General features: G+C 39.2%; 1 protein-coding gene across 8 annotated transcripts in view; it reads right to left on the reverse strand.

The window, feature by feature from the left end:
- The window catches only part of PRUNE2 (prune homolog 2 with BCH domain), a 133,211-nt gene extending 114,774 nt beyond the window's left edge, over positions 1-18,437 (reverse strand). For 3 of the 8 annotated variants that reach the window (XR_014880599.1, XM_085213892.1, XM_085213893.1), the window contains exon 1: positions 17,884-18,435. Coding sequence is in view for 6 of the 8 variants with exons in the window: in XM_085213892.1 (XP_085070018.1) it covers positions 17,884-17,919 (36 nt within the window). In the remaining 2 variants the exon portion in view is untranslated. Of the gene's footprint in view, positions 1-17,883 lie in introns of all 8 variants that reach the window. The other 5 variants (XM_085213899.1, XM_085213894.1, XM_085213895.1 and 2 more) reach the window with 3 other exon arrangements.
- Positions 18,438-26,860: the final 8,423 nt, after the last annotated feature.

The raw sequence follows: 26,860 nt of genomic DNA on the forward strand, positions 1-26,860 counted from the left end.
TCTCCTAGGTCACTTCTTACAAAGAAAGAAGTCCTTAAACATAAATAAATAAATAAATAAATTTTAAAGTGAACAAACAAACAAAAAAAACCCTAGGTCTATAAAAATTACCTATGGAAGCCAAAATATCTGATACAGAAGACAACAGCCAGACTCCTGTTTCCTACTTGCAGAGTGCACAAGTGCAGATAAAGCATTTACATTTTGCCCGTAAATACAGTATAGTATACCTCAGTGACCAGCAACACACCATACTCCATCCAATGGACATTTGGTACATACCAGTAATTCCTGTGCTGCTAGCCTAGAGATTCGAGCTATTTTTATAAATATATATGCCTGTATTTATATGCTTGGATAGATATATATCTCACCCTTACAGATACTGGCTAGCATCCAGTTAAGCGCTTGTCAGAACAGGAACACTTTAAATTAGAAACTGATGATGACTTCATGATAGTACATTGTAGGGTCACTCTCTGCTCCCAGTCTGCTAATTCTTTAGCTCGTGAGTTCTGCTTAGTTAATTACCTAAGTCTCCACAGATTGGAATACCATTACACAGCATTTTATGTTAAGTAAGTATTTTTAACAGAAGAAACAAGAGGAATAACTATGTGTGGCTTTCTTACACAGGAAGCACATGATGGGTGTATTATGCTGTTGAAAGGATATCTGTTCACTGTTAATGCAATTAGAAAAGTCTATTAAAAAGAAATACGTCATAATTCCTATTTTAACAGCAAAGTACAATATTTTTTCAGAGGATCAGTCAAGGAGGAAAGGATAAGCTAAAATGGTAACATATATCTCAGCAGTTTTATTTGAACATTTTACCTCTAACTTCAGGCAGAAATCATATGCATAAATACCAACATATAATTGTCATTTCTGAATAAAACAAACACATCGGCTCTTAAATGAACATTTAAACGTTGAATAAATTTAAAAAGATTTGAGATACTTCACTCTATTGATCGCTTAAACAGATCAGTTATCTCTTTAAAGACATAAAGACCAAACTGCATCTGGCTTTACGATTTGAGTCATACATTCCAAGCAGAGCAATGTATGAGAAAAATTTTGAGAAAAAGGTCTCCTGACTTGACCAGAGGAGGTCCACATCTGTGAGCTGAAGCCATATGAATACTACATTCCTGCAATTTGAAAGCCAACCTTACAAATATACTGCAATGATTGATGTTAATTTGATTGAGATGCTAATAATTATTGTATCTTACTGTTATAACTAACATCAAAAATCAAAGTTTAAATCATATATATTTCTTTAAAAATAGCATGCAAGATAAATACATAACAACATAAAAACTTTAACATATTCATGACATGAAATACCTGTTATAAGTTGTATATTGTGAAGCATTTGGGCCATTCAGCATGCTAAAGTTAACTCTGCCAAGAGAGACTGCATTCTTTGCTCCAGTGACATGCAGTCTGTGAAATCACCTCATGTCATGCTTACAAAGTGATAGCTGTACTTAACATAGGAGAATCATAGAATCATAGAATGGCCTGGGTTGAAAAGGACCACAAAGTTCATCTAGTTTCAACCCCTCTGCTATGTGCAGGATCACCAACCACTAGACCAGGCTGCCCAGAGCCACATCCAGCCTGGCCTTGAATGCCTCCAGGGATGAGGCATCCACAACCTCAGTGGGCAACCTGTTCCAGTGTGTCACCACCCTCTGAGTGAAAAACTTCTTCTGATAATGGGAAATTTTGTACTAATTAAATGAAATGTATGCCAAACTGCTCCACGTAAATGGAATTATCTTTATAACAGGTATACTTCAGTGTTAAAAAAAATTCAGAAAATGTAGTAGTAAATACTGAAGTGATAGAATCTCCTAATATATAACTCCTGGGGAGGGGGGAAGGGGGGATAGGGAGATGAGGGGAGGGGGGAGAAAAATAGACAATCAGATTTGGAGTTCTGAATACTTTATAAGTAGCAGGGCACGTAAGACAGATGTCATCACTGTCCTAATACTTCTTAATACATCTTAATATTTCTTTCAATCATCCTGGCTAAGTGATACCAATAACATAACAGTATCCAAAAATTAAACTAGCAGAGACTCAACACAAATACTCTGAAAGATAAAGATTGAAAAAGTTGAATAAGTAAAATGATAAGACATTTCAGAAATCCTGTGCAAAGTAGGCACAGCATTATGATAATGATTTTTCAAGAACACTGTTATACTCAGATACGAAAGTGCCTTTTTTTAACATAAGTACAATTGACCCCAAACAGCCCAGATCTAATCTTAATACAGCTCAAACTGAACCTCCAGTAAAATCAAAATTGCAGAAACAGCATGAATCTTAGTAAAACTATTCCAGAAAACTGCTATGCTTGTTCTACTTCCTTCAAAATATTCTTGGTTGTGCCACAGAGCACTAAACTGTGCTAGTAGAAATATGGCAAATAACCCTACTTAATTTCTTATTATTGTTCTCGGTAAAAAAAAAAAAAATAGTCTGCCCTATATTTGAATTCTACCATATGAATGATTTTTCAGCCAACCTCCCACATCCAGATTTTGAAAATCTGCATTGATTTAACTTTAAGTTAATTTAACTTTCAATTCCTAAATATCTTCATTATTTTTAAAATATTCCCATATTTTATAGTTTTAGGGATTTAGAGATTACTGTGAAGAAATCTGACATATTTGTTATGTGATGATGCTACAATACACTCCATGGAAAGACTAAATTCATTGAATTACAGACGCAAGATGCCTAGAAGCATGTGCTTCTGACACTTCACATGTAGGCGTAGGTGAGTGCACATAAACACTCAGGTACATACACTGGCTATGTCCAGTGAGACATGATATATCCTTCAGATACTATTTCATATTCAGGAATATGTGAGAGCTGCTGCTATAGAAGTTTGTCAGGCCTTAAATATGAGATGTAATTCCAGAACTGACATTCTGCATTGAAGTTCTGTAAGGGATCCTATTCTCCATCTTGCCTAAGAGAACAGAAGATCTACAGTCAGTCCTATGTATGTTTGCTCTGGTTCTCTTCATTATCAGGACTGTAGAACTAGAACTAATTTCTGACATCCCAATTCCCCTCCTTCTCCTGGTTTCCAGCTACAGCTGCTATACAAGACTGAGGACTAGGATAGAATACTATCACACTTCACCTACTGTGCACATCAACATTACTGACTGTAACTAGTAATAAGAACACATCACACAGCTGTTCCATGTCTTTCTTCTCACTGATAGCAACAGCAATTCAAGGATTTGATACTAATCTCTATAACTAAAGGCTAGATAAAAATCAGACTTGCTGATAATCTGTTTTCCAGGGACACTTCAAAAGATGCACTTGTGGAGACAACGTGTTCTAAGGCACAGAGACTAGAAAGCTTTAGTATAAGGGTTGAATGACAGAGTAACCCACCAAAATTAGAAATAATCTTGTGGCTCAGCATGGCCTTCTTCACAATGAATAGAAAGCCTTTCTTCTCCCAGTCAGTGCAGCAGCAGAAGCTACCACCAATGAAGAGGAAAGGGAGGAGAAAACCCTATCCCTATGACGCCTATTTCCAACTCACATTTGGCTCATTTGATTTGTATTTCTCTCTGGCCTTCAAGTACAACTATCTATATTACATTGTAAAGGCATGCCAGGAAAAAGACCTACTTATGAAAGCTCGGTGGGTTTGAGCTATTTTAAGCTTTATGCATGTTGATTTATGTTAATTAAATGCCCTCAGAAATGATGGCAATTACACAGAGATGGGCTCTTGAAATTAATCCTTCCTTAACAATAGCTAAAAACTGTAGACAGAGTGTAGAAGCATATTTTCAAGGCAATCTTTCACAGTTTAGTTTGATTATTGATTTGACCAGGAAGCAAGTATTACTGCATTCAATAAATAATAACTTTCACATTGTCATTCTATTCTCACTTTTATTTTTAGTGGTTTTCACTCCTTGGCTTTGACCAACTATCCCAAATAAAGTTTCATGGTTCTCACCAACCTGTTCCAACTTAGAAGTGTCAGATCAGAATCTTGTTCAGTATGGTGCCAGTTCATGGGTATAGAATTGGTCTTCTAAGCTCTCTGGTATTCTGAAAAGATGCATAAAATGCAAGATAATTCCCTTCCACTGTTTGTTAACTACTCTAACACACCTTTAGCTGTTTTGCTAAATACAACAGCAGCTTTTAGCTCTCAATGTACACAGCATCTATCAATCTAGAAAGATTAACTCACTCTCACATTATCAAAATAATGGGTTACTATCTAAACATTTTGAAATGTGTTAAGGAGTCCTCAAAATAAGCACAGTGGCATGTTGCTCTTAAAAAAAATAAATAAATAAAATCATACTTGAATTAGAAGGCATGCCATTCCTTAGCTTCTCTGGATTGACATAGATGAATAGCTTACTGTAAGGGCTAAATCTTTTTAACTGGATTATAAATGATCTTTCAGCTACAGCTGTGTACAATGTCAGTTGCATCCAGTCACCTGTTCTGTTTACTGGAGTGTGGATTCTGCCAGCATCTCAAGGGGACAGAGCTTAGCCTCTACTTCCTGTTAAAAATGACAGACAGTTGATTTTAAGTATTCTCAAGAACTGTGATGCTCTGCATATATCTGTTAATGACATAGTTATTAATATTCAGCCTTGAAATATACATAAGAACACATCAAATTATGACTGCATTAATAAACATACCTATCCCAGATTTTCTACTAAATCTTGCAGAAATACATTATTATTTGTGTTTTCATATTTTTCTTAGTTTCAAAGAAAGAGCTAGAATCTCTCTATATTTCCTTCAAATTGAAGTGAAAATAAAGCATTAAAAGTACCTTATCTTAAGTTTTGTCAGAAATGTGAAACCTTCAGCAGACAACAGGGCACAAAGAATGTTGAGTTCCCCCTTTCTTTACAGGCGTAAACTTCCCTAAGAGCACAATATTTCTCATACTTATGAAAGATGACATCCTAGCCAGCTTTATTCAGTCCTCCAAAATTTTCCTGCACACCTCAACACTTGCTAGAAGAAGGCTTCCTAAAGATAAATGGAAATTCGAACATGCTACGCTTATGAGCTTGACTTCAGTTACACTTGTATACATGCAGTCATGCAACTCCAAACAAGTATACAAACATGCAGGGCATGGACACGCACAGACAACATTCCCCTGCTGGTTCAGTGGGATTTCACTAATCCTCAGCAGTGCACTGCCACTGGATTTAAGCAGTTAAGACACAGAACACTGCCCAGGGGCTCCCTTGTCCATTAATCTACTTTCTCTGTAAGTGCTTGTGCTTCCCTGTGCATGCAAGTGACAGCAAGTGAGCAAAACTAGATAAAAGTCTATTTTAAAAATCATAGAATCATTTGAGGTGTAAGGGACCATTAAAGATCATCTAGTCCAACTCCCCTGCAATGAATAGGGATAGCTAAAACTAGATTAGGTTGCTCAGAGCCACATCCAGTTAATCTTGAGTATCTGAAGGGATGAGGCATCTATCACCTATTCCACTGCCTCTCAAACCCTTATTATGAAAAACTTCTTCCCTATATTCAGTCTAACTCTATATCCCTTGTTTTAATTTGAAACTGTTTTCCTCTTGTCCTATCACAGCAGACCTTGCTAAAGAGTCTGACCCCTTCTTTCTTATAGCCTCCCTTTAGACACTGAAAGGCCGCTACCAGGTGTTCCCCCTGGAGCCTTCTCTTCTCCACTTTAAACAGCCCCAGCCCTCTCAGCCTGTCTTCATCCCTCAGATCATTTCTGTGGCCCTGCTCTGGATGCACTCCAACAGATCTATGTCTCTCCTGTACTGAGGACTTCTCATCTGGATGCATTATTCCAGGTAAGATCTCACCAGTGCAGAATAGAGGGTCCCTTGACCTGCTGGTCACACTTCTTTTGATGCAGCTCAGGATACGGTTGGCTTTATGAGTTGCAAGGGCATATTGCTGGCTCATGTCCAGCTTTCCATCCATCAGTACCCCCAAGTACTTTTTGGCAGGCTTGTACTCAATGCTTTTGTCTCCCAGCTTGCAATGAGTGATGGTGGGGATTGCCATGACAAAGGTTCAAGACCTTGCACTTGTGTTTGCTGAACCTCATGATATTCTCCTGGGCCCACTGCTCAAGCATATCTAGGTGTCTCTAAATGGCATCTGTCCCTTAGGAATGTCAACCGTATCACACAGCTTGGTGTCATCTGCAAATTTGCTGAGTGCATTCAGTCATCAATGAAGATGTTAAAGTATGTCAGTACCAGTACTGACATGAGGGACACCACTCATCACCATCCACATCTGGACACTGAGCCACTGACAACCACTCTCTGGGCACAATTACACCAACAGTTTCTTGTCCATTGTATAGTCCACCCATCAAAACCATATCTACCCAATTTGGAGAGAAGGATGTTATGGAGGAGGATGTCAAAGGCCTTACTGAAGTCCCAATGGCATCAGTGGCTCTTTCCTTGTTCATTGATGCAGATGTGCCATCATAGAAGACCATTAGGTTGGTCAGGCATGACTTGACCTTGGTTAAGCCATGCTGGTTATTCCATATCACCTCCCTCTCTTTCAAATGCCCTAGCGTAGCCTCCAGGAGGATCTGATCCATGATCTTTCCTTGCACAGAGGTGAAGCTGAGTGGTAGGTAGTTTCCCTGGGTCATCCTTTTTATCCTTCTGAATAATGGGTGAAACACTGTCTTTTTTTCAGTCCCCAGAGACTTCATCTGACTGACAGGATTTTTCAAATATCCTTGAGAATGGCGTGGCAACTATATCAGCCAATTGTCTTGGGACTCTCAGATATATCTCATTGGAACCCATAGACTTACTATGCTCATGTTCTTCAGGAGGTCATGTACCTAATCTTCATTTACAGCAGGAGGAGTGTTCATCCAGCCCAAAGTTCAGACCCAAAAACAACACAATACAAACTAAGGGAAAGCTGGTAAGGACTGGTAGAGGGTTGTGCAGCTACGTTCAGTCTGTACATCTTCCTTCCAGCTGCCTCTACCTTGGCTTCTTTTCTTTTGCTAACAGGGATCTGTGCAGTCATTTTGGAAACATTAAAATCCAAGCCTATTTTTACAGTGCAGAAGTCAGGATTAGATATTTTAATGTGCCTCTGAGAGATATTTTCACCTTGCACTGCTTTGAATGCTGTCTACCTTTTAACTTTTCAAATTGGGCAGAATATGTCCTGCTAGGAACTCCACCTGTAACTTCTGCTACTACACTACAGGGTTGTTGCTACCATTCAAAATGATACTATGAAATAGTCCTCTTTCTGTTCTCTGCCATAAGCCTACCATTTCTTATTTCTAGATTACCTGTGAGTTTCATTTGCATAACCACTTCTAATTTATGGAAGAGAAGATGTTGATCTCTTAGTATAATGTTCATTCAATATCAGTATTAATTACCTGTTTAGGGGGAAAGAAGCTTGATTTTAATCATTAATTAATATGGCAACAAATTATGTTGCCTCTTCCACAGTATCATCAAATAGCACCAACATAAGCTCTCAAAAACAGAGATGTGCAAAGAATTAAAATGTATATCTAACTAGCTTAGAAGGCTAGTGATTAAGCACTCACTTAATGGTGGAGGATACATGTAATTAAGCAGGGCTAGAAAGATTTAGAATATCATTTCACATCTTGTTTAGAATCCTGCTTATTTTCCAGCACAACGTGAGGCAAAGAGAAGCAACTTCACTGGCAGGCAAGATGAGCTGTCTTGTTATCTAACAATGGATAGAATTTTGTAAGGTTGAAGAGAAGATGGCAGATGATACACAACCATGTGCCAAGAGGCCAATTTATCCTCAACATTGTAAGATGCTCAGAAGCACCCATCTGTACCTCATTTATTGGTATAGAAGAAAATGGTGAATTGCAGTATTACAAACAGTTGTGGAGAACCACAAAGAACTTGTACTGCAGCATAGTGAAACTGTGGGATTCCCTAGAATTTACAAGGTTGTGGCATGAAGGAAACAACAATGTAAACTCATCTGCTGTAAACAAGCATTAAAACAGAAAACCTTTCTATACAGTGTTCCATTTTAGCAGGCAGAAATCGGTTCCTGAATTCTTATCAGAATTACTTGTCCCCAGAATTACTGGGGGTCATTACTTGTTATTTTGATGACTGTAGCTGCAGAATTTTAATTTCCACTGTAATAGAAAAACTTCAAAACAAGAATAAAATCTCAGATAAGCTCTGCAAGATGCTTGAAAAACAAAGCAAAACAAAAAAATCAATAGAAAACATGAACGTTTTCTTATGGTTTGTGCCACCATAGATACTGGTAAAGAGACACATCTGAATTATTACATATGAGTACAGACATAAATACATAAATGATTTAAGCATTTCTGTAACATGTAACTTTAGGTCACTCTATTTCCAAGAATTAAGACCCCAGTATTTTCAGTCAAGCAGTCTTCATAGTCTTCATACTTACCTAAATTTAACTAAGAATATTTCTTTAGATCAGTTTGTTTTCCTCTATAAATTGCAGTTTGTGTTTTACTTAGAATCTATAAATAAATGCTCTTTTCAAACCCCAAAACTGTAATGGCCCCAATCCCTGTACAGCTGGGAGAGCTGTTAAGTTGTTTATTTATTTTTTTTAAGAAGGTTCAACACTTTCATATTGAGACGGGCTTGCACAGCTATTCTGCAAACTTGGTAAAACAGAGGAACCAAAATACTTCAGATTTGACCTTAAAAACCTCTCTATTATTTGCATTATAAACTGCACGAAAGCTGTCAATTGAGAACTGTGCAGTAATTTTGAGAGATGAACAAATAGACACTAAGATTAGATCACTTAACTCATTTTCTCATGTGATCTAAAACAGAATATGAGTCCGTGTCTCTAGAGATGAAAGACGAGAACTCCAGGCTGCACCACTGTCTCATATCTGGAATGACTGCTTTAATGCCGTTCTGCTCTTATGTCACTCTTTTAAAAAAATAAATGATGCCACTACCTTTGCTTTTCCTTGCTAAATGTGTCAGTACTGCAGTTCTAGTGTACATTAAATTCTTAAAAGAAGGAACAAATTCTAGAGAGTGACACAGAGTTACTGTTTTTATATGAGTTTATGTACCTAGCCTCTCAGAATATCCAGAAAACAAAAAACAACAAATGTGTAAAAAAAAGATATATCCTCTCATGTAGAAAACAACTTTTATTAAAAAACAAACAAACAAAAAAAAAAAAAAACACTATCTGATATACAACATTCTATAGCTGGTTTCAGCAACAACACATTTTTTCTGTTGGTAGTCCCTGACAAAAATGTGAAGGCTCTGGAGTTATATCCTACCACAGAGAGCTCAGTGCACACGTTTCTCTGGGGGTGGCAGGGAGGAAGTCCCTCTCACTGCAAACTCTATAACAGTGAGATGATTCAGTCTGTTAAGCCCTAAGAATTTAAACAGTAATTAATTTCAGAGGAAAAAAAAAAGTGTCTGTTTCATATAAACTTGAGTTAGAATACTTTTCCTTATGAAAACTTTACCCAACTACTATCTCAACTATTGCTCCAACTAGGTCAAGATGAAAGACTCAAAATTATAAAAAAAGTCTGTTTACCTTTATCCACTACATTTCCTTCTTTGAATTGAATGGATAATTATTATTTTTATGGTTCCTGAATTAAAAGATCAAAAACTTAAAGCAACAGAAAAATAAATCCAAAAACAGGGAGGCCAGAAATGAAATCACAGTTTCTATCAGACTGCTAAATCACAGACTACTATCTTATGTAGTCTTTCAACTTGATAAGGTCAACTATTTCAAACATTTAAAAAACCATTCAGGAGCCCAGTGAGATAGCCTTCCCAACATTTCACAGAGGCATTGTGGCCTTTCAGTACTTGAAGAAAGCATGTAAAAGGAGGGAGAACAGCTGTTTACAAGGGTGGATAGTGATAGGACAAGGGAGAATGATTTTAAACTGAGACAGGGGAGGTTTAGGTTAGATATTAGGAGGAAGTTTTTCACTCAGAGAGGGGTGACACACTGGAACAGGTTGCTCAACAAGGAGGTTGTGGATGCCTCATCCCTGGAGGCATTCAAGGCCAGGCTGGATGTGGCTCTGGGCAGCCTGGTCTAGTGGTTTGTGACCCTGCGCATAGCAGGGGGGTTGAAACTAGATGGTCGTTGTGATCCATTTCAACCTAGGCCATTCTACGATTCTATGATCCTTAAACACACAGTACACATGTGTAAGGCCATTTTCTCGTCTAGGTTATGTGAATACTCAAAGATTCAAACAGATTTACCTGTAGCAAAGCTAGTTAGGCATACAAGGAATTTCTCTAGATTGTATGCATGCACAAACACAGGAAGACACTTTCCTAACAAGTTAACCTGTCACTGTGTTCCCTCTGACTCAGCTGTAATCCACTCAAGCCTGCAAATGACTTTGACTGCCTGTTAAAACCTTTGTTAAGTAATGGAAAGGCTGCTGAATCAGTCAGCTGGTCACTTGCCAACTGACCATATTTAGGAGAGACTTTTCCTGTCCCTGCTGGTGTTTTTCAAGTTTATGGTTTGTTGCTGTTTCTCTGAAATGTCAAATGCATCCCAAATGGAGAAATCCTGATTCTCATAAGGAAAAATTTAAAAAAATTGTCATTGGGCTCTGCTAACCCAGTGACAGCTGAACAGCATACAAGGATCAGTGAGAAGAATTACCCTTTTCCTGCCAGCATGCCAGCTAGACTCCACATCTCCACTTCTTTTCATGAGTCATGGTAGAATCTGAACAATTGAGGTTTCTTATTTCGCATCAACTCATCTTTGCTCAGGATTTTTTAGTCACTACTGTACAAAAGCAAAGCATTTATTAACTTCAGTAATTCTTACACCCTGTTTCACAATGTAATCATTGTACAACAAGATTTACCATTAGAGAAAAGGTTACCACAGCATGATGGTCTGTCAATCAGAGGCTGGTGCAACAACTGATTTCACTAGTTTGTGTCTAGCACTGTGTGTAGAGACAGTTCCACACAAAAGACTAACATAGAATCAAATCCATGTCACTTACAAAAAGAAATAAACACTGTGATCCAGCAGAATTTTCCAAATAGTATCAAACAGATAAGTCACATCAGACAATTACACTGCAAAAATTACTCTGTGCTCTAGACAGCAATTGACGTAGAGAGGCCTATGGCTGATAAATTGAGGCTAGATGGAAATTAACAGAAGCAGGTTATGACTGTGCAAAATGGAACTGGGCCAGCACATTAGGTCTATTAGGTCTATTACATGCTGTTCTGTTATTGTCAAATGGCACTATAAAGAAGGAAAGCACTGTCTGACATCATCAAGATGTCATTCTTTTCTGAAGTGTTCCTGACATTTCATTGCCAATCCACTGTCCTTTACTATGCTAGTCCACTAGCTTCTAGAACAAGTGATATCACTCCAGTTGTTACAGCCCTGCATAACACTTTTTGGAGAAAAAGAATAAAACTGGAATATTATCAAGTCACTGATGCACTGAATCTGACTTCCCTCAGAACTCCAGGATGACAAGCAGGATTTCAGTTCTGATCAGTGCCTGCCTCTTTTAAACTGAGATCCCACATTTTCTCCCCAGTAGAACCTTACCACAATCTCAAACTAAGCATGGCTAGAGCAGGGCTTTCACGCCTTCTCCTTTTCCTCCACCTCTCTCTCACAGGGACATACAGGAAGTACTAAGGCCATCCTACCCATCTCCCAGGCCTGTCACCTTCAGCCCATGTTCAGTTCAGATACAAACATACCCCAGCTCCCATCCATCTCTGCCAACTCTGGCAGGTTTTCTTCCTGTTCAGCCTCTCCTCTTCCTTCAGAGCTGGCACTCAAGCTATCATTGCTTGATGGTTTAATCTCTGAAGCATTCCTTGGCTCTAGCAAAGGTACCCTGGCATGAAACCCTGCCACGAAACAACTTTCCCTGGTGCACCACTCCAACACCAACATCTCACTGCCAAAATCTCCTTGCTCTATCACATTGAACAGCATCTCTAATTCTCCAATGATTTCTAATCTTTACAAACCTTCCTCTGTTTCTGAATCTCCTATTCAGAATCGGAAATGTTCAGAATAATGAAATGTTAACTTCTATCTCCATCTGGTCAATACCAAAGAGAAACAGAGAAAAGAATTAAATCTTCTCATCTCCAGGCATGCTGTCTCCATGCCTTTTTACCAACCATCTTCCTTTCTGCAACATCTTCTCAAAGTTGCTCTTTGCCAAAACATTAACAAATAGATCAGGATGCGAATATTATCACCTATTATTATCTTGCTACTGCCTTGGATTCCACAGCTCCCTTTAATTTACTTTATGGACTCCTTAAGACATGGATTGGATAGAAGTTTTTGTAAAGTATTTGCATAGCTTCTTGTATAATATGTCCCAGTCAATATCATGGTGATTCACTTAAATCCATGCAGCATGATACATTAGTAAATTGACTTACAGTGCACTGAGATGACTTTGGGATTTTCTCAATCATATAGAAGGCTCTGATTCTGCAACATATCTTAGAGCATATAAATCCTACTTATGTGAGTTTTCTTGCCTCTCTCAATACCATTAGTAGTACTTTTCATTCTGTACATGCTGTAGGTGCCCTGCTAAATAAAGCTTAGTTCACGGTGTGCTGCTGGATTAAAACAAAGAAGATACATGAGAGAGTAAGAGTTGATTATCCTTAATACTTAAAAGCCTACTTTCCGTCCCTTTGCTTAGATAAGTTCCTGGGAAGATAACTTCTGCTTCACTTCTATGTTTTCTCTTTCCCATAAAGCTACCACTTTATTCCAGCTAAATCAAGCACTTTTTTCAATATAATAACTAGTTATGGTTGATTAAAAAAAAAAAAAAAAGCTCCAGATAAGCAGATAAAAGGCAATATGAATAAACGTGTGACTCAGCTTGTTTTTAAACTGTGACCACATAAATCTGCTCAAGTCATGCCATCATCAGTAATTGTTCCTTAACTTCTTTGCTTCATAAACACAGCATTCATTTTTCATAGCTACCAAACCAATACCTCAGAAGACTTTTAGTAAATTCTCATGGGCCTGACCCTCCCTTTGGAAAATGTCCAGTAACATTGTCCAATATTTCTGAGAGCGCATATTTCTGGGAGCATAATTCCCTATTTGCAGTATATTATCCTGCTAGGTTTAACACTGGTTTTGCATTATAGTCCCTTCTCCACAGCAGCAAAGGATTAAAAGAACTTGAAGTCTGTTTGGCTTTTTATTCCCCTCCCAGTGCTGTTAACGGCTGAAGATGACACAGCATTTAGATTACTTCCCCAGCTAATCTACAATTCTCTGCAGAGGGAGGGCTATCTCTCCCTTGCTACTTTGAAGCAGTTTGCTGCAGTATGTGGATATATCAGTATCATCTGCACATTAAGCCTTTTCCTAGGCTCCTTCTGTCCTCTTTGACTTCCCTGAAGCCAGCATACAAAGTATTAAGCTCCCAGTTGAGCACGGACCTCAGGCCAGGGAGAGAGCTCTGGCTGCCAGCCTTTGTCTTAGCATCTTCCCAGGAGAACTCTGAATTTTCTTAGTTTCTAAAAAAAAAAAAAATTCTTGCTGTTTTCTTCTTGACAGGCTCCTTTGATTTAACTTCTCATAGTCGTTTGGCCTCACTGCAATTCTCTATGGCACATGAGATTACTTGAAAGATACCAAACTTCACTATCTGATGCAGCACACAGTATTTCACATAGGAATCCTCCTAAGATATAATGAAGAACTAGAAGTTGGTGGGCTGGGGAAGAAAGAGTAACAAACAGTCAATTCCCTACAGGAATGAAGGAAAACATATGAGAAGGACTATCCAGAGGAATTTGTGCTGGGAGATGTGCTGCTCTTCCTATACATAAATAATAAATAATATATTACTTCCAGTAGGATGAACATGCAAGTAATGATGTGATGAAGGCTGTAGACTACACCAGATTATTTAGGAGAGTCAAATCTAAAGCTGCTTACAAAAGCTGTTAAAAAAAGAGTCATGGCACTGAGGGACTAGGCTAAAAAGTACAGATTGTGGGAGAACACTAGGAAACAAAGCCAACTCTTTTAACTATATTTCGGTACGCAGTCAGATAGGCTTTAAATTAGGTATTCCGAGGCAGAAAGCACATCATGCTTCCACTGCAGATACTATTCTGAAAGCATCAGAGAAATTGGTTTCTGACAGTAAAATAAATAAGTAGAATAACAAGAGCTCTTAAGAAAAGGGGGAAGAAAGTGAAACATGGTTCTACTGTAGAGTTACAGTGTATTACTATCTTAAATACTACAGGTGGTTTGGGGATCAATAACTTTCAAAGGATTAATAAAGTTATAAAATCTTCTGAGAAGCCACAAGGATGAGCAAGGATAGCACAGTGCTCAAATAAGAACAGGCAGTGGAAAATGTTAGCTTAGAAATGTTTTGAGAGAAGAGAATGGAGGTATGGTAATATTCCTTAACTAAATGCCATTTATTCAAGGCATAAGAACCATGGAACACTCATTAAAATTGTCAAGGAGGTTTATAATAAGCAAAAATGGTTTTTCCCCATTCACGCAGAGAATATTAAAAAATGATAAAACTCTTATGTCTCTCTGTAAAAATGCTATGATTCAAGGATTTTGTAGGAAAGCAAAGCACAAAGAGATTTCAAAACAAGCAACAAACAAACCAACCCAGACAACGGGCTCTAACTGTGGCTAATGGGTCAGTTCTGATACACATTTGAATCTAACCTCTCAAAACCTTATATATATACATATGTGTGTATATATATATATATGTATACACATATGTATACACATACATATATATATTCTACTGCTCATAATCTTCCCTTGGTCAAGACAGAACATTGTTTGAGACAGATCTTTGGTCTCACCTAGCATCACCTACTCTCACATTAGAACCATACTTGGTAAAGACTGGAGAAAAAAGAAGGAAGGAGGGAAGGGAAGGGAAGGGAAGGGAAGGGAAGGGAAAGGGAAGGGAAGGGAAGGGAAGGGAAGGGGAAGGGAAGGGAAGGGAAGGGAAGGGAAGGGAAGGGAAGGGAAGGGAAGGGAAGGGAAGGAAGGGAAGGGAAGGGAAGGGAAGGGAAGGGAAGGGAAGGGAAGGGAAGGGAAGGGAAGGGAAGGGAAGGGAAGGGAAGGGAAGGGAAGGGAAGGGAAGGGAAGGGAAGGGAAGGGAAGGGAAGGGAAGGGAAGGGAAGGGAGGGAAGGGAAGGGAAGGGAAGGGAAGGAGGAAGGGAAGGGAAGGGAAGGGAAGGGAAGGGAAGGGCAACTTATAAGACTAAATCCCACAAATTTCAGTACAGCATCTGTTATATTCTGCCATGTTTTATCTTTTCCTCCTTGAATTTACACAGAGCACACATAAGCCATATTGAAAATAACTGAAAACTTTCTATGTTCATGAGAAGTCACAGAAGAAAAATTCATTGCTTTTAGAGAAAGAAAAGCGTGATGGAGACATCACTTTATAACATGTAGAAAATATATAACACGTATACAAGAGCCTTAAAAAAATAAAAAAATAAAAAATATATATATTTTTTTTTTTAAGTGTAAGTCTTTTCTGTGGCATAGTCCTCAGCTAGAATTTGCTCCATGTAGAAAAACAGCCTTGATTAATGTTGTAGCTGAAGCCAGAGCCAAATGAATGATGAAGCACTTGCAGTAATAGGTTCCCCTGCACAGTCTGGAGCAATTGTTCTTCTGGCATGATCTGTAGATACTGTTTATGAGTAAAGAAATTTTTCCATTACTCAGGCTGAAAAGTATTCATATAGTCGGTACATTGTAATCAGTTTAGCCTAGTAAGATTGTACCTACAGCATGGAATACTAGCATGGTAACACTATAATTGTCAACCCTCCGAGATACAACAGACTTCTGCGCAGCAAAATGGAAATCTTCAATTACTCTGAATCATCTTTTTCAGGCTACAGTGCTATAAAGGAAACCATCAAGTTGAAGCCAGTGTTGAAGAGGATGTTCCAGCATCCAGACCCTTCTTCCCCAGCCAAGTCCAGCTGGCATGGCTGTACAACTCAGTAAGAGCCAGAAGGACACCCCCAGGCTCTCCAAATAGAAGAGACTGCTTCAGAACAAGCATTCTCCTCACAGATGTCAGAAGGCACAAAGAGAAGTTTTCATGCCTTCTGAAAACCCACAGTGAAGCAATAAGAAAAGCTACTGTTCAAACACTGAGCTCTACATTTCCTCTAAATCAAAGAAATGATATCTTCTGGTCTCTACAGGCTTCTTCAGATCACATTTTTCCAGATAACTCCTGCCAGATTTCCAACAGTACTTCAGAAAGATTAACAAAGAACTTGCTTTTGGAAACAAAACCAAGTTGTTCTCATTGGTTGCTGTTTACCAGTGATACAGAGGGGATCACTACCATAATTAATTTCTATTAACAGTAAGTAAGCCACCTTTGATATGCTTGGCCAGAACACATGTCAAAGACGAATCTCCTGTTCAAAAGTTGCCCTTTACAAAATGCTGATGTGAAAATATATTAAGTACATGTAACTGCTCTATACAGCATATTTTAAAGGGGCTACTAAAGTCTACATTGCTTATGTAAAAAAAATGAATGAAACAGTTTACAAGCTCCTAAACAGACAGATCTGGAATGTGATCAAGATGACACAGCTCGTGCTTATCTTTCACAGCTGCCAACACAGTTAGGTGCTAAGAGATCTACCAGGGGATTTACTTTATCTCCTATTTTGCCATTCCTCTAAGGACTGCATTCATTCTCTGATTTCTAATATATGCACGATAACAAAAGATGTTATGAGAAAACATTCTTTACAAATTATTAATTGCAGAGCATGATAGCTATCAGAGAAAGAAGAACTTTCTTTTACAGTTTCTCAGTCTCCAGAGGTTCATGGCAAGACCAAAGAAGTGGGGAGGCCTTGATGCTCTAATTAACAAGTTTTCTTCAACGGCTCTCCAGAGGGAGAGAACACAACACCAGCAGCACAAAAGTTCCAAGCCCCAGAAAACATGAGGCAAAATTAGCAGCAGGGAATTTCATTATTATTAGTATTATTATTATTTCTACTAAGCCATAGTTATTTCTATAATTGAACTCACTTCTTAGAACCAAGATAGCGAGCAGGAGAGCTGCCCACAAAGGTTACAACAGCAAAACTGAGTTTTGTACAGATATTGGAAACAAGGCAGCCCGAGGTAACACAGGTCTTAAAAACGTCCCACTTCTGCACTGCAGCTAAAGGAGACGGCAGTACTCGCTGCTCGGCGCCAGGTATCAGCCACTGCACGCAGCACCAACGCGCTGCAGCTCCGCAGAGCCCCGCCAGCACAGCCGGGCGCGGAGCTCCCACGGCAGCGCTGCAGCTGCGGAGCCGCTCTGCCGCCTCCTTTGCAGATTCCCCAGTTTTTTCAGTCCTGCTTATCCAAACCTGTCCCATACTCCCGGGGGCTCTTACAGCACAGAAACGACAGTCTTTCAGCGTCTTCTGATATCATTTTTCCTATTCAACTACACGACTTGATGCACCTAGAAGTCAAAACAAACGCTCAAATAACCCCAAAAAGGCAGGCGGCCACCTCCTAGCACGGCTTCGCGCACTCTTTAAGCTGAGCGTTATTCAGCAATAATTACAGGACAGCTACTTGTGCCGGCTCCCCCCGCCACGAGCTCCAGACAGAGCTCCCGCAGCGCCCGCGGAGCCACGCCCGGGGCTGCGGGCGACCAATGCAGCTGCGGACAAGCGGAGCGAAGCCACTTACCAGGCGGCTCCGAGCGCGCTGCAGGAACTCCTCCATGGCGCCGGCCGGTGGCACCCCGCACCGCACTGCTCCTCGCCGCCAGCGCCGCGCTCCCGCTCCGGTCCCGCGCTGCCGTCCACGCCCTGCGCCGCGCCGCGCCCCGCCGCGCCCCGCCGCGGGCGATGACGTCAGGCCGTGCCGCAAGCCCCGGGCCGGGAGATGGGAGACGCGAGTGGCAGTGCTGCGTGCCGTCGTTGCGCAGTGCTTAAGCACTTTGCACGCTTTAGCAGCTCGTTATCAAAACGACCGACGTCGGTACTTTGCCGCTGTAAAAGAGAAAAAAGCCTTTCTCGTCTCTGCTACGGCGGGCTCTCTGCGCAACAGGTGCGCGCTGGCGGCTGTCCCTCGGGCTCCTGCCTCGGGTCACCGTGTCGCTGCGGGGAGCGGACCTCCGCCTCGGGAGCTCCCGGCCTTGGTGCCTGCCGTCACAGCCCGCGCGTGTCCGACAGAGCGCACAGCGGTCCCGTAGCGGCCGCTCCCCGCAGAGCCGAAGTGCGGGACGGGCTGCGGGAGGTCACACGGTGCGCGGGGGATGGAGCAAAGTGCAGGGCTCGGCTCCCCAAAGCCTCACGCCAGCGGTGCGCAGCAGCGTGACGTCTTTACCAACTGTGAGTAACCGACCTGATCTGTACAGGTTTATGGTTCCCTTCAAGTTGTGCCTCACTGTGAAGTTGACGGGGACTAATTCTTAATACACTCAGTAGCACGAGATTTGGGGTTGTTTTCTACCATGTATTATTTTATGGCTCATTGAAGACATTTCTATGAGAGCTGAGAGCTCCTGCTTCCTTATTAACACATTTTTCTGATGAGTGTGATTCACTCCCATTTGATCAGCTGATTCTTTCTAGTCACTTCACAGATCCTGTGCCTCGGTTGCCTTATCATGGTCAATCTGTGTTGCTTCATCATATATTACAGTTGTGGAGAACAGGAAAAAAAACCCTAATCTGTACCCTAAGCACTGGAACCCAAAGGGTAAATCTTCATTGAGAGCTGAGTGGACCAAAGCACTGTGTGAATGACATGGAACAATATATGGTAAATGACTCTTCTGCAGGAAAAAGAATAATTTTACTACATTTACAGGAGCATTTATTTCACTGAAACACATTACTTAATGATCCTATCCAAATTTGGGCTTTCCCATTATTCTGTTGAAAGGTGGTTCTCCTAGCAGACCACAACTTTTGCACTGCTTATAATTTAAGACAGAAACTGGAGGATTGCAGCACAGGAATTCCAGCATGCTTTGAGGTGCAGAATTGGCATCAACTGAAATCATTTTGCCAGATAAAAAATTTATATGATCTTGTAAAATGAAGTAAGGTTATGTTTTCCCTCAGCAAACTCTGCAAAGCACATTAAGAAAAAAATAAAATAAAAATCCAGCTTGCCACTCAGACCTCAGGAAACTGAGGTCTGGCAAACTGATCCTTAAGCCAGTCATTTTTGCTGCATATGTACTTAAAGAAAACATGATAATAGAAGGCAAGCTGGGCAGCAAGTAACTGGAGAATGAGAGGATGGAATTGCCGAACAGGAAGCAAAGTTGTGCTTTTATAAGTTATACCAATAAGCATACTTACCCCCTTATACTCTAAATGAGTTGTTTTGAGTAATTATTTCTGTGCACATCTAATGAGTTGGTCTCTACATACTTATGGGCATAGTCAGTAAGCACACTCTAATATTAATCTGAGTGGTCTTCCAGTGAGTTTGGGAGGATATGGTGGGTTCTTTGCGATCCATAATCAATGTCAGACTGAAGATGGCCCCAGTATAGTTATATTGAAAGAGAGCAGGTTGTCTGAGCCTCTTTCTTGACAGTCAGTATCTGTTAAATGGCACAGGCATAGAACAAAATGTAAAACAGACAGAAAAATGGAAATGTTAGTAAAATATATAGAATCATGGAATCATAGAATGACTTGGGTTGGAAGGACCATCAAAGATTATCTAGTTACTTCTGAACAACTTATTGCCTCAGTAATTATTGTTTCAATTCAATATTTTATATTCATATCCTGGTTTTATATTTTTTATTTTATATTCATATCCCGTTCTGCCAAGATATTATCAGAGAGTTAGTGTTTTTATCTGCTTCATAATTTATAGAAATTCCTTCGCCTAGTTCTCCACTTTTCTAATCAGTTAGCAGCCACTGAATTACTTCTGCTTTACTTAAGCTTAAGTTACAGATGAAATAGGACCTATATTATGTCATTCTTTCTTAAAACCCCGGGCAAGAAGCAATGCACATTCTTCCAAGAGCTCTTCCTAAAAGATATTCTTCTATTTCTTCATGAAACATAACTCCTTTTGAAATCAGTGGGGATCGTGTACGTGTACCAAAGTGAGATTTACTTCATATCTCATTCAGAGACTGAAATTATTAAGCAAACAAACAAACAAACATGCTTGTTGAGAAACACAGTATTTTCATTTGTTCTTTAGCATGTTCAAAATATCTCTTGACCTGCTGAAGATAGTTAGCCTGGGACAATGAGTTCTTTTTTTGTACTGTGCAGAAATATAAATAATGTTTTTTGAGATAGAGCAGTCTGGAGTGAAACTTTCTCTGTTCACATAGCAAAGGAAAAGTTTAGTTTTTAATTTCAGCCATTACTGAGAGATAGAATCGTAGAATCCTTAGAGCTGGAAGAGATCTTTAAGAGTCTTCTAGTCCCTGCAACTCCCCTGCAACGAGCACGGAGATCTACAGGTAGATCAGGTTGCCAAGAGCCTGATCCAGCCTTATCTTGAAAGTCTCTGGGGATGGGGCATTAAGCACATCACTAGAATGCCTTGCCATCCTAACTGTAAAAGATATTTTCCTTATACGTAAACTAAAGCTAAACCCTCTTTGAGCTTGAAACCATTTCACCTTGTTCTATCACCACAGACTCAGCTAAAGAGTCTGTCCCTTTCTTTCCTTAGCTCCCCTTTATATACTGAAAGGCCACTCAGGTCACACTGGAGACTTCTCTTCAGGCTGAACAGCCTTAGTTCTTTCAGCCTGTCGTCGTAGGAGAGATGTTTTATTCCATGGATCTTTTTTTGTCCCTCCTCTGGACACACTCCAACAGGTCTATGTCTCTCCTGTACTGAGGACTTCACATCTCGATGCAGTACACCAGATAAGGCCTCACCAACACAGAGTAGAGGTGCAGGATTACCTCCCTTGACCTGTTCTTCTGCTTCTGCCACACTTCTTTTGATGCAGCCTGGGATACAATTGGCTCTCTGGTCTGTGAGGGCATATTGCTGGCTCAAAAGGTGGAGTCTCTCCCAGGTGAATCTAATGAGGTCCAAAGTGCAAGGCTTTGCACTTGGGCTGGAGGAATCCCAGGCACATATACAGACTGGAAGCAGCAGTCCTTGAGAGTAGCCCTGCAGAGAAGGACCTGGGGGGAAAGCACTTTACCATGAGAGTGATGAGGTGCTGGAACAGGCTGCCCAGAGAGGTTGTGGATGCCCTGATCCCAGTAGATGTTCAAGGCCAGGTTGGATGGGGCCTTGGACTGCCTGGTCTAGTATTAGATTTGGAGGTTGGTGGCCTCTCTGCAGCAGGGGTGGTGGAGTTTGATGATCCTTGAGGTCCCCATCCCAAAACATTCTATGGTGTTCAAGATGTTCAAATCCATGTCTTTTCAATGTGGAGAGAAGGATTTTATGGGGTACTATGTCAAAGGCCTTACTGAAATCCAGATAAATTGCATCAGTGGCTCTTTCCTTGTCCACTGATGCAGTAATACCATCCTAGAAGGCCACTAGGTTGGTCAAACAGGATTTATCCTTGATGTTGCCATGCTGCTTCTCCCATATCACCTCCCTGATTTCCATGTATCTTAGCATAGCTTCCATGAAGATCTTCTCCATGATCTTCCCCAGATGTGAGACTGACTCTTTTTTGTACGGTCAGTAGTTTGCAGGGTTGTTCTTTTTACCCTTTTTAAAAATGGATGTGATGTTGCCTTTTTTCCAGTCACCAGGGACTGCACCTGACCACCGTGACCTTTCAAATCTCATGAAGAGTGGCGTGGCAACTATATCAGACAATTCCCTCAGGACTCCTCACTGAGACCCATAGACTTGTGGATCTTCAAGTACCTCAGGTGGCCAAAAACCTGATCTTTGCTTACAGTGGGAGTGACGTTGCTTCTCTGATCCACTCCTACCAAACCAAATGTTTGAGGACTGTGGACTGTGTAGTGTGCAGTTATCAGAGAAGACTGAGGCAAAGAAGTACAATTTCTCTGTGTATTAAAAAAAAAAAAAAAAAAAAAAAAAAAAGGCTGCATTGATTAGGAAGGAAGGGAGTACATTAGACTACAGGATCTTTTAGAACAATGATAATATGGGAAAAAAACAACTTGATCACATGAAAATATATCATAGTAAGGCCTTACACCCCATAAATACTGTGCAATACTAAAGAAGGTGGATGTCTCGCATAGATTTTTATGATCTTCTATAGTTTGTATTTTTCATATCAATTTTATTTATTCTCCAGGCACAGAAAGAAATTAGTTTAGTTCCACATAGGAGAAAAACAAAAACAGGAATTACCCAAACTCGTATCTGAACTGTGCTGCTCATCCTTACAGTTTAGTGAGTAATGTAAGAGCTGCCAGTGGTTTTGCATTTCTATCGTGCTATTCATGATAAGCATTTGAATAGCGTATTAGCAACAATTTTCTTGACAAATAATGTTGAGGTTCCTATTGCAAGAGTTTCTATACTACTACAGTGGGAATAAACAGTTTCTGCCCCTCAGAACTAAAATGTTGTATAATCATTTAAATACAAGAGAGAGAAAAAATAAGCAGCTAGTACATGACTTCACTACTGTAAGCATACAATTAGAAAAGGATATTATAAAATTACTTGAAAGTAAAAATCTGATTTCACAAAAGGAATAATTCTCCAGACAATCATTCAAATAAACAAAGAGCAAAACTGCTTATAGCAGCAGTAGTGTCAAGTGTTGATAGTGGCACTCAAGCCTTATCGTTTTCAGAAGCTCTATAGAATTCTATAAATCCATATAATATATATATGTATATATAATCCATATAATATTTCTTGTTTTTCAACAGAATGTATACTTAATCAACAACAATCCAGTATTCTGTATCAACCATCTTCTATTCCTATGGGAACAATGTTTTCCTGTCTCACATTTCACAGTTTTGCATGTTTCAGTTACACTGGTCAGCCTGTAAAGATGGACAAAAAGAAACTTCAAATTCTGAAAGATCTTCTCTAACAAAATCTATGTAGAATGTCAGTCTTATAATGTATAAAATGCCTGCATTGCGAATGCCTCATCTTCCTTCAGAGGAGTTGGGCATGAAAATGGAGTCAATGGATTCATGTGTCCCTGATGGACTATTGGTTTGCCTATTGTAAACTGAGAGCTAATCAGAAATTATGTTCTCCAATGATTACTTCATGCTTAACCATAATTTTCAAGGTGAAAGCTTTATAACAGTCCCTATTGCTCTTATGAAAGATATGTTGTGGTAAAAATCAGAGTGCTGTTACTTTTCCTGAGGGAGAAAGAAAGAAGAAGCTGTGCCTGGCTAAGAGATGACCCCTAAAGATCAAATACAAATATCTGCTGAGGTTTTGAGAGATTGAATGCATTAATCTCATCTTAACTGTGGATAGCGCGTATTAGGTTACACTGACTGTCTGTTCTGTTTCTCTGTGCAAAACACAGTTAGGAACTGGAGTGCGTGTTTTTGAGCCAAGGCTGACTACTAATTCAAAGCCAAGAAGTACCACTGAATCATTATCAAAAGTACTTGGAGGTATCCCAAATGAGGGCTGGTTAGATGTTTTGCCTCTGCCATTTCCTGGTTCTCTTTAAACTGGGCAGAAAGTAGGATTCCAAGGAGCAGTAATTTCTGTCTAAATGGGGGAAAGGTACTTAAGCCACTTGACCTAAATAATTTCTGCTCTTTGTTTCTGTGCACATGGGTCAACATCCTGAAAATGATCTCCTTTTTCAGATGCGTCTACTTACAGTCAAGTCTTGCGGCCTTTGACATACAGATTCTATGCTGTAGTGAGCACACTCCAAGTTAGCTATAAGAAGATCAGAGAAAAAAGTAGATAAAACATCTGCTGCTTTATAGAATATTATTAATCAGCTGTTCTTAGCAAATTCATTATTGTTGATTTTTTAGTTTTTCAGCAAAAGTACACAACTGAACGTTCTTACAAGTGTTAGCTTAAATGCAGGTAAAAAGGAAATCTAAAATGTTCCACAAATTTCAAATCAGAGCATATAATAGTAACAGAACATGGTTCTCTGACAATAAATCTGATTCTGAAGTGTACTGAAATCCAAAGTGTAAAAGAAGTGCTTGTCATTTTGTAAGTCAACCAAAGTGTGCAGCTGTTAGCCATGTAACAGATAAAAATTAGTTTTTTGTTTGTTTTTTTGTTTGTTTGTTTTTGTTATTTTTTTTCTCCAGAAAGTATGGTTGGCATCTTTTGGAGATGATACCAAAGGCGACTTTTGAATCTACAGATGCTCGTTCTAAACTAAGAATTCTATATGGCTAGCTCAGTGCAGATGTTGAAAATCATGATTATGATTGTTGAAGAATGATGTTTTTGAACAATTTGCAAGTCACTGTGGAATTCAATTAATACCTGAAGAGCTTCAACTGCTTACAAAGAGAGATGGTCTTAAATATATCCCATCAGCCTTCAATCCTACAATAAATGCACCGGTGGAAAGTTTTGTTTATGTATTACATCAAGTATTTCAAATGATGACTAATAACGGAGTCTACAACACATAATTGCAAATCTACTGCCTGTTTGTGAGCTTACAGGTGTTTTATATGCCAGAGCTGAAGATCTCCTTATGATAGACTATAGCTGTCTCACTGATAAACTAATCAGCTGACAAGAGATAGCAGAAACCTGGAGGCAGTGATGTTTCTTCAAGACAGTCTATGATTCTCCATATATCAAGAGATACAAGAGAGAGCAATGTGTTCTGGAAAAGTTGCAAGAAAGCTTCCAAACACAAATTATATTAAAAACTATTAATTATGCATGCCTCCTGTGCAACAAAGGATAGCCAATGCTAGACTAACTAACTAACTAACTAGACTAACACTAGTGTGCTATTTGCCTCTGTTCCTACAAGATACTTCAAGTGTGATTCCAGTAGTCCATAGATGGATGATTTTGCTATAAAAAGAGGTTGTAGTGCTCATTGTTCCACATGTTTTTATGAACTATCTGTAAAGCATTATCCAGAGAGAATCCATAAGTCTTCATTTGTACAGTACTGTATATTTAATGACAGAAATGCATTTTAATGTTCCAAATGTCCATTTATGTTCAAGAGGGGAGTACAGTGAAAAGAAAATAGCTCCTTGAGCAGCACAGAGTGGCGGACCAACAAAGTGTTTTCTGAAAACCACTTTATTGTCTTTCAACAGTTTTCTGTTGTCTACGCTAGAAGTCTGGAAACTTTTAGTGGCTGATATAATAATCTTTGTGTGACTCCCTTGATAGATTTAATTCAGGTAAGTTCATCTTCAGCTTTAATGACTTCTTCTTCTCCACCGATTAAATCTAAGGAAAGTTATAACAAGTACGGTTGAAATTGATTTGAAAGTTGCTGTGGATGTACAAGAAACCTTTTCCAAAAGAAAACTGGCTAAAGTAACACTGTTCTGCTAAACGATGTTACAGTATACAGGTACTTTAATCTTAGCATTGAATGGAGGGAATAAGATATTGTCTACCAGCATCCAACCTGCATGAACACATGGCGCTGTATGTAACTGAGCTAGCTGAAGAAAGCATTTGATACAAGTTCACAGCAAAGCTGTCTGCTTTATGTGTGCTGCCTCAAGCCTGCAATACCAGCACTGGACACCATACCTTTTGGAAGTTACAAAACCTCTTTTGGTACTTGATCTTTGTGTTTTAGAAACCTGAGATGGCTGGAGCACAAAGGTAACTAAGCTGCATATTATCAATAAACATGGAATCCAGCTGTGCGATAGCATGTGTCTTCCTATTATATAACTATAACTAATAAGATAAAAACTAAAAGTTTGGTATTAATTTTCTTTATTCAATAATGTGTCTTGTATTCAAAAATTTACACTTCTCAGCTAAAAATGCATACTCTAAAGATAACAGCCTTGGTCATTAATGATCATTAGTGTCACCACTAAGAAAAGCTTCATGTTGGTGTTTTTTATTAAAGCAATCAAAATATGCTATTATGTTCCTAATTACAATATTTATTCAAACTCCCGTATTTACCCAAAGTACAAATACAGTGCAGGCAGCTGTTGTAGAAGCTTCCCTGTGCAGCTCTGGAAATGACTTTCCTTCAACTAAGGACATTCTCAATCTCAAAGGGAAAAAAATAAAATAAATGTGCATTTTTACACTGAAAGGTAAGCACTCGATTTTTGAATCCATGACAGAATCAGAGAAGTGATTAAAAACTCTGATACATCCAAAAAATGTTCAAAATTCTATCTTCAAGACAGTACATTATTATAAAAGCAAGATATATATTTTTAAAAAATTCATTAAATGAAACAAACAAAAAAATACTGTATCACTTTTAGTATGATTTAGCCACCAGATAAAACATCTCTGTTAGGAGATAAGGAACATCTCTGTCAGAACCTAAAATTAGAGACTCTCTATCACAAAGCCCTCCCCTGAGTTGAAGTGAAAGTTTTATTTATGCAGCACAGTACCAGAAAAAGATAAATACAGCCTATAGATCTGGGGCTGTCATAAAGCTTATCACACAAAATATCAAGAAAAAAATATAAATCTTTGTTAATTTACTATAAGAATATCACTCAAAACATTAAAGAAATTTTCCTCAAATGGATTCAGTGTCCAACAACTGTGCTCTCTTTTCTGAAGTATG

Source organism: Meleagris gallopavo, chromosome Z, assembly GCF_905368555.1.
Source record: "Meleagris gallopavo chromosome Z, MGAL_WU_HG_1.1, whole genome shotgun sequence".
Taxonomy (NCBI): Eukaryota; Metazoa; Chordata; class Aves; order Galliformes; family Phasianidae; genus Meleagris; species Meleagris gallopavo.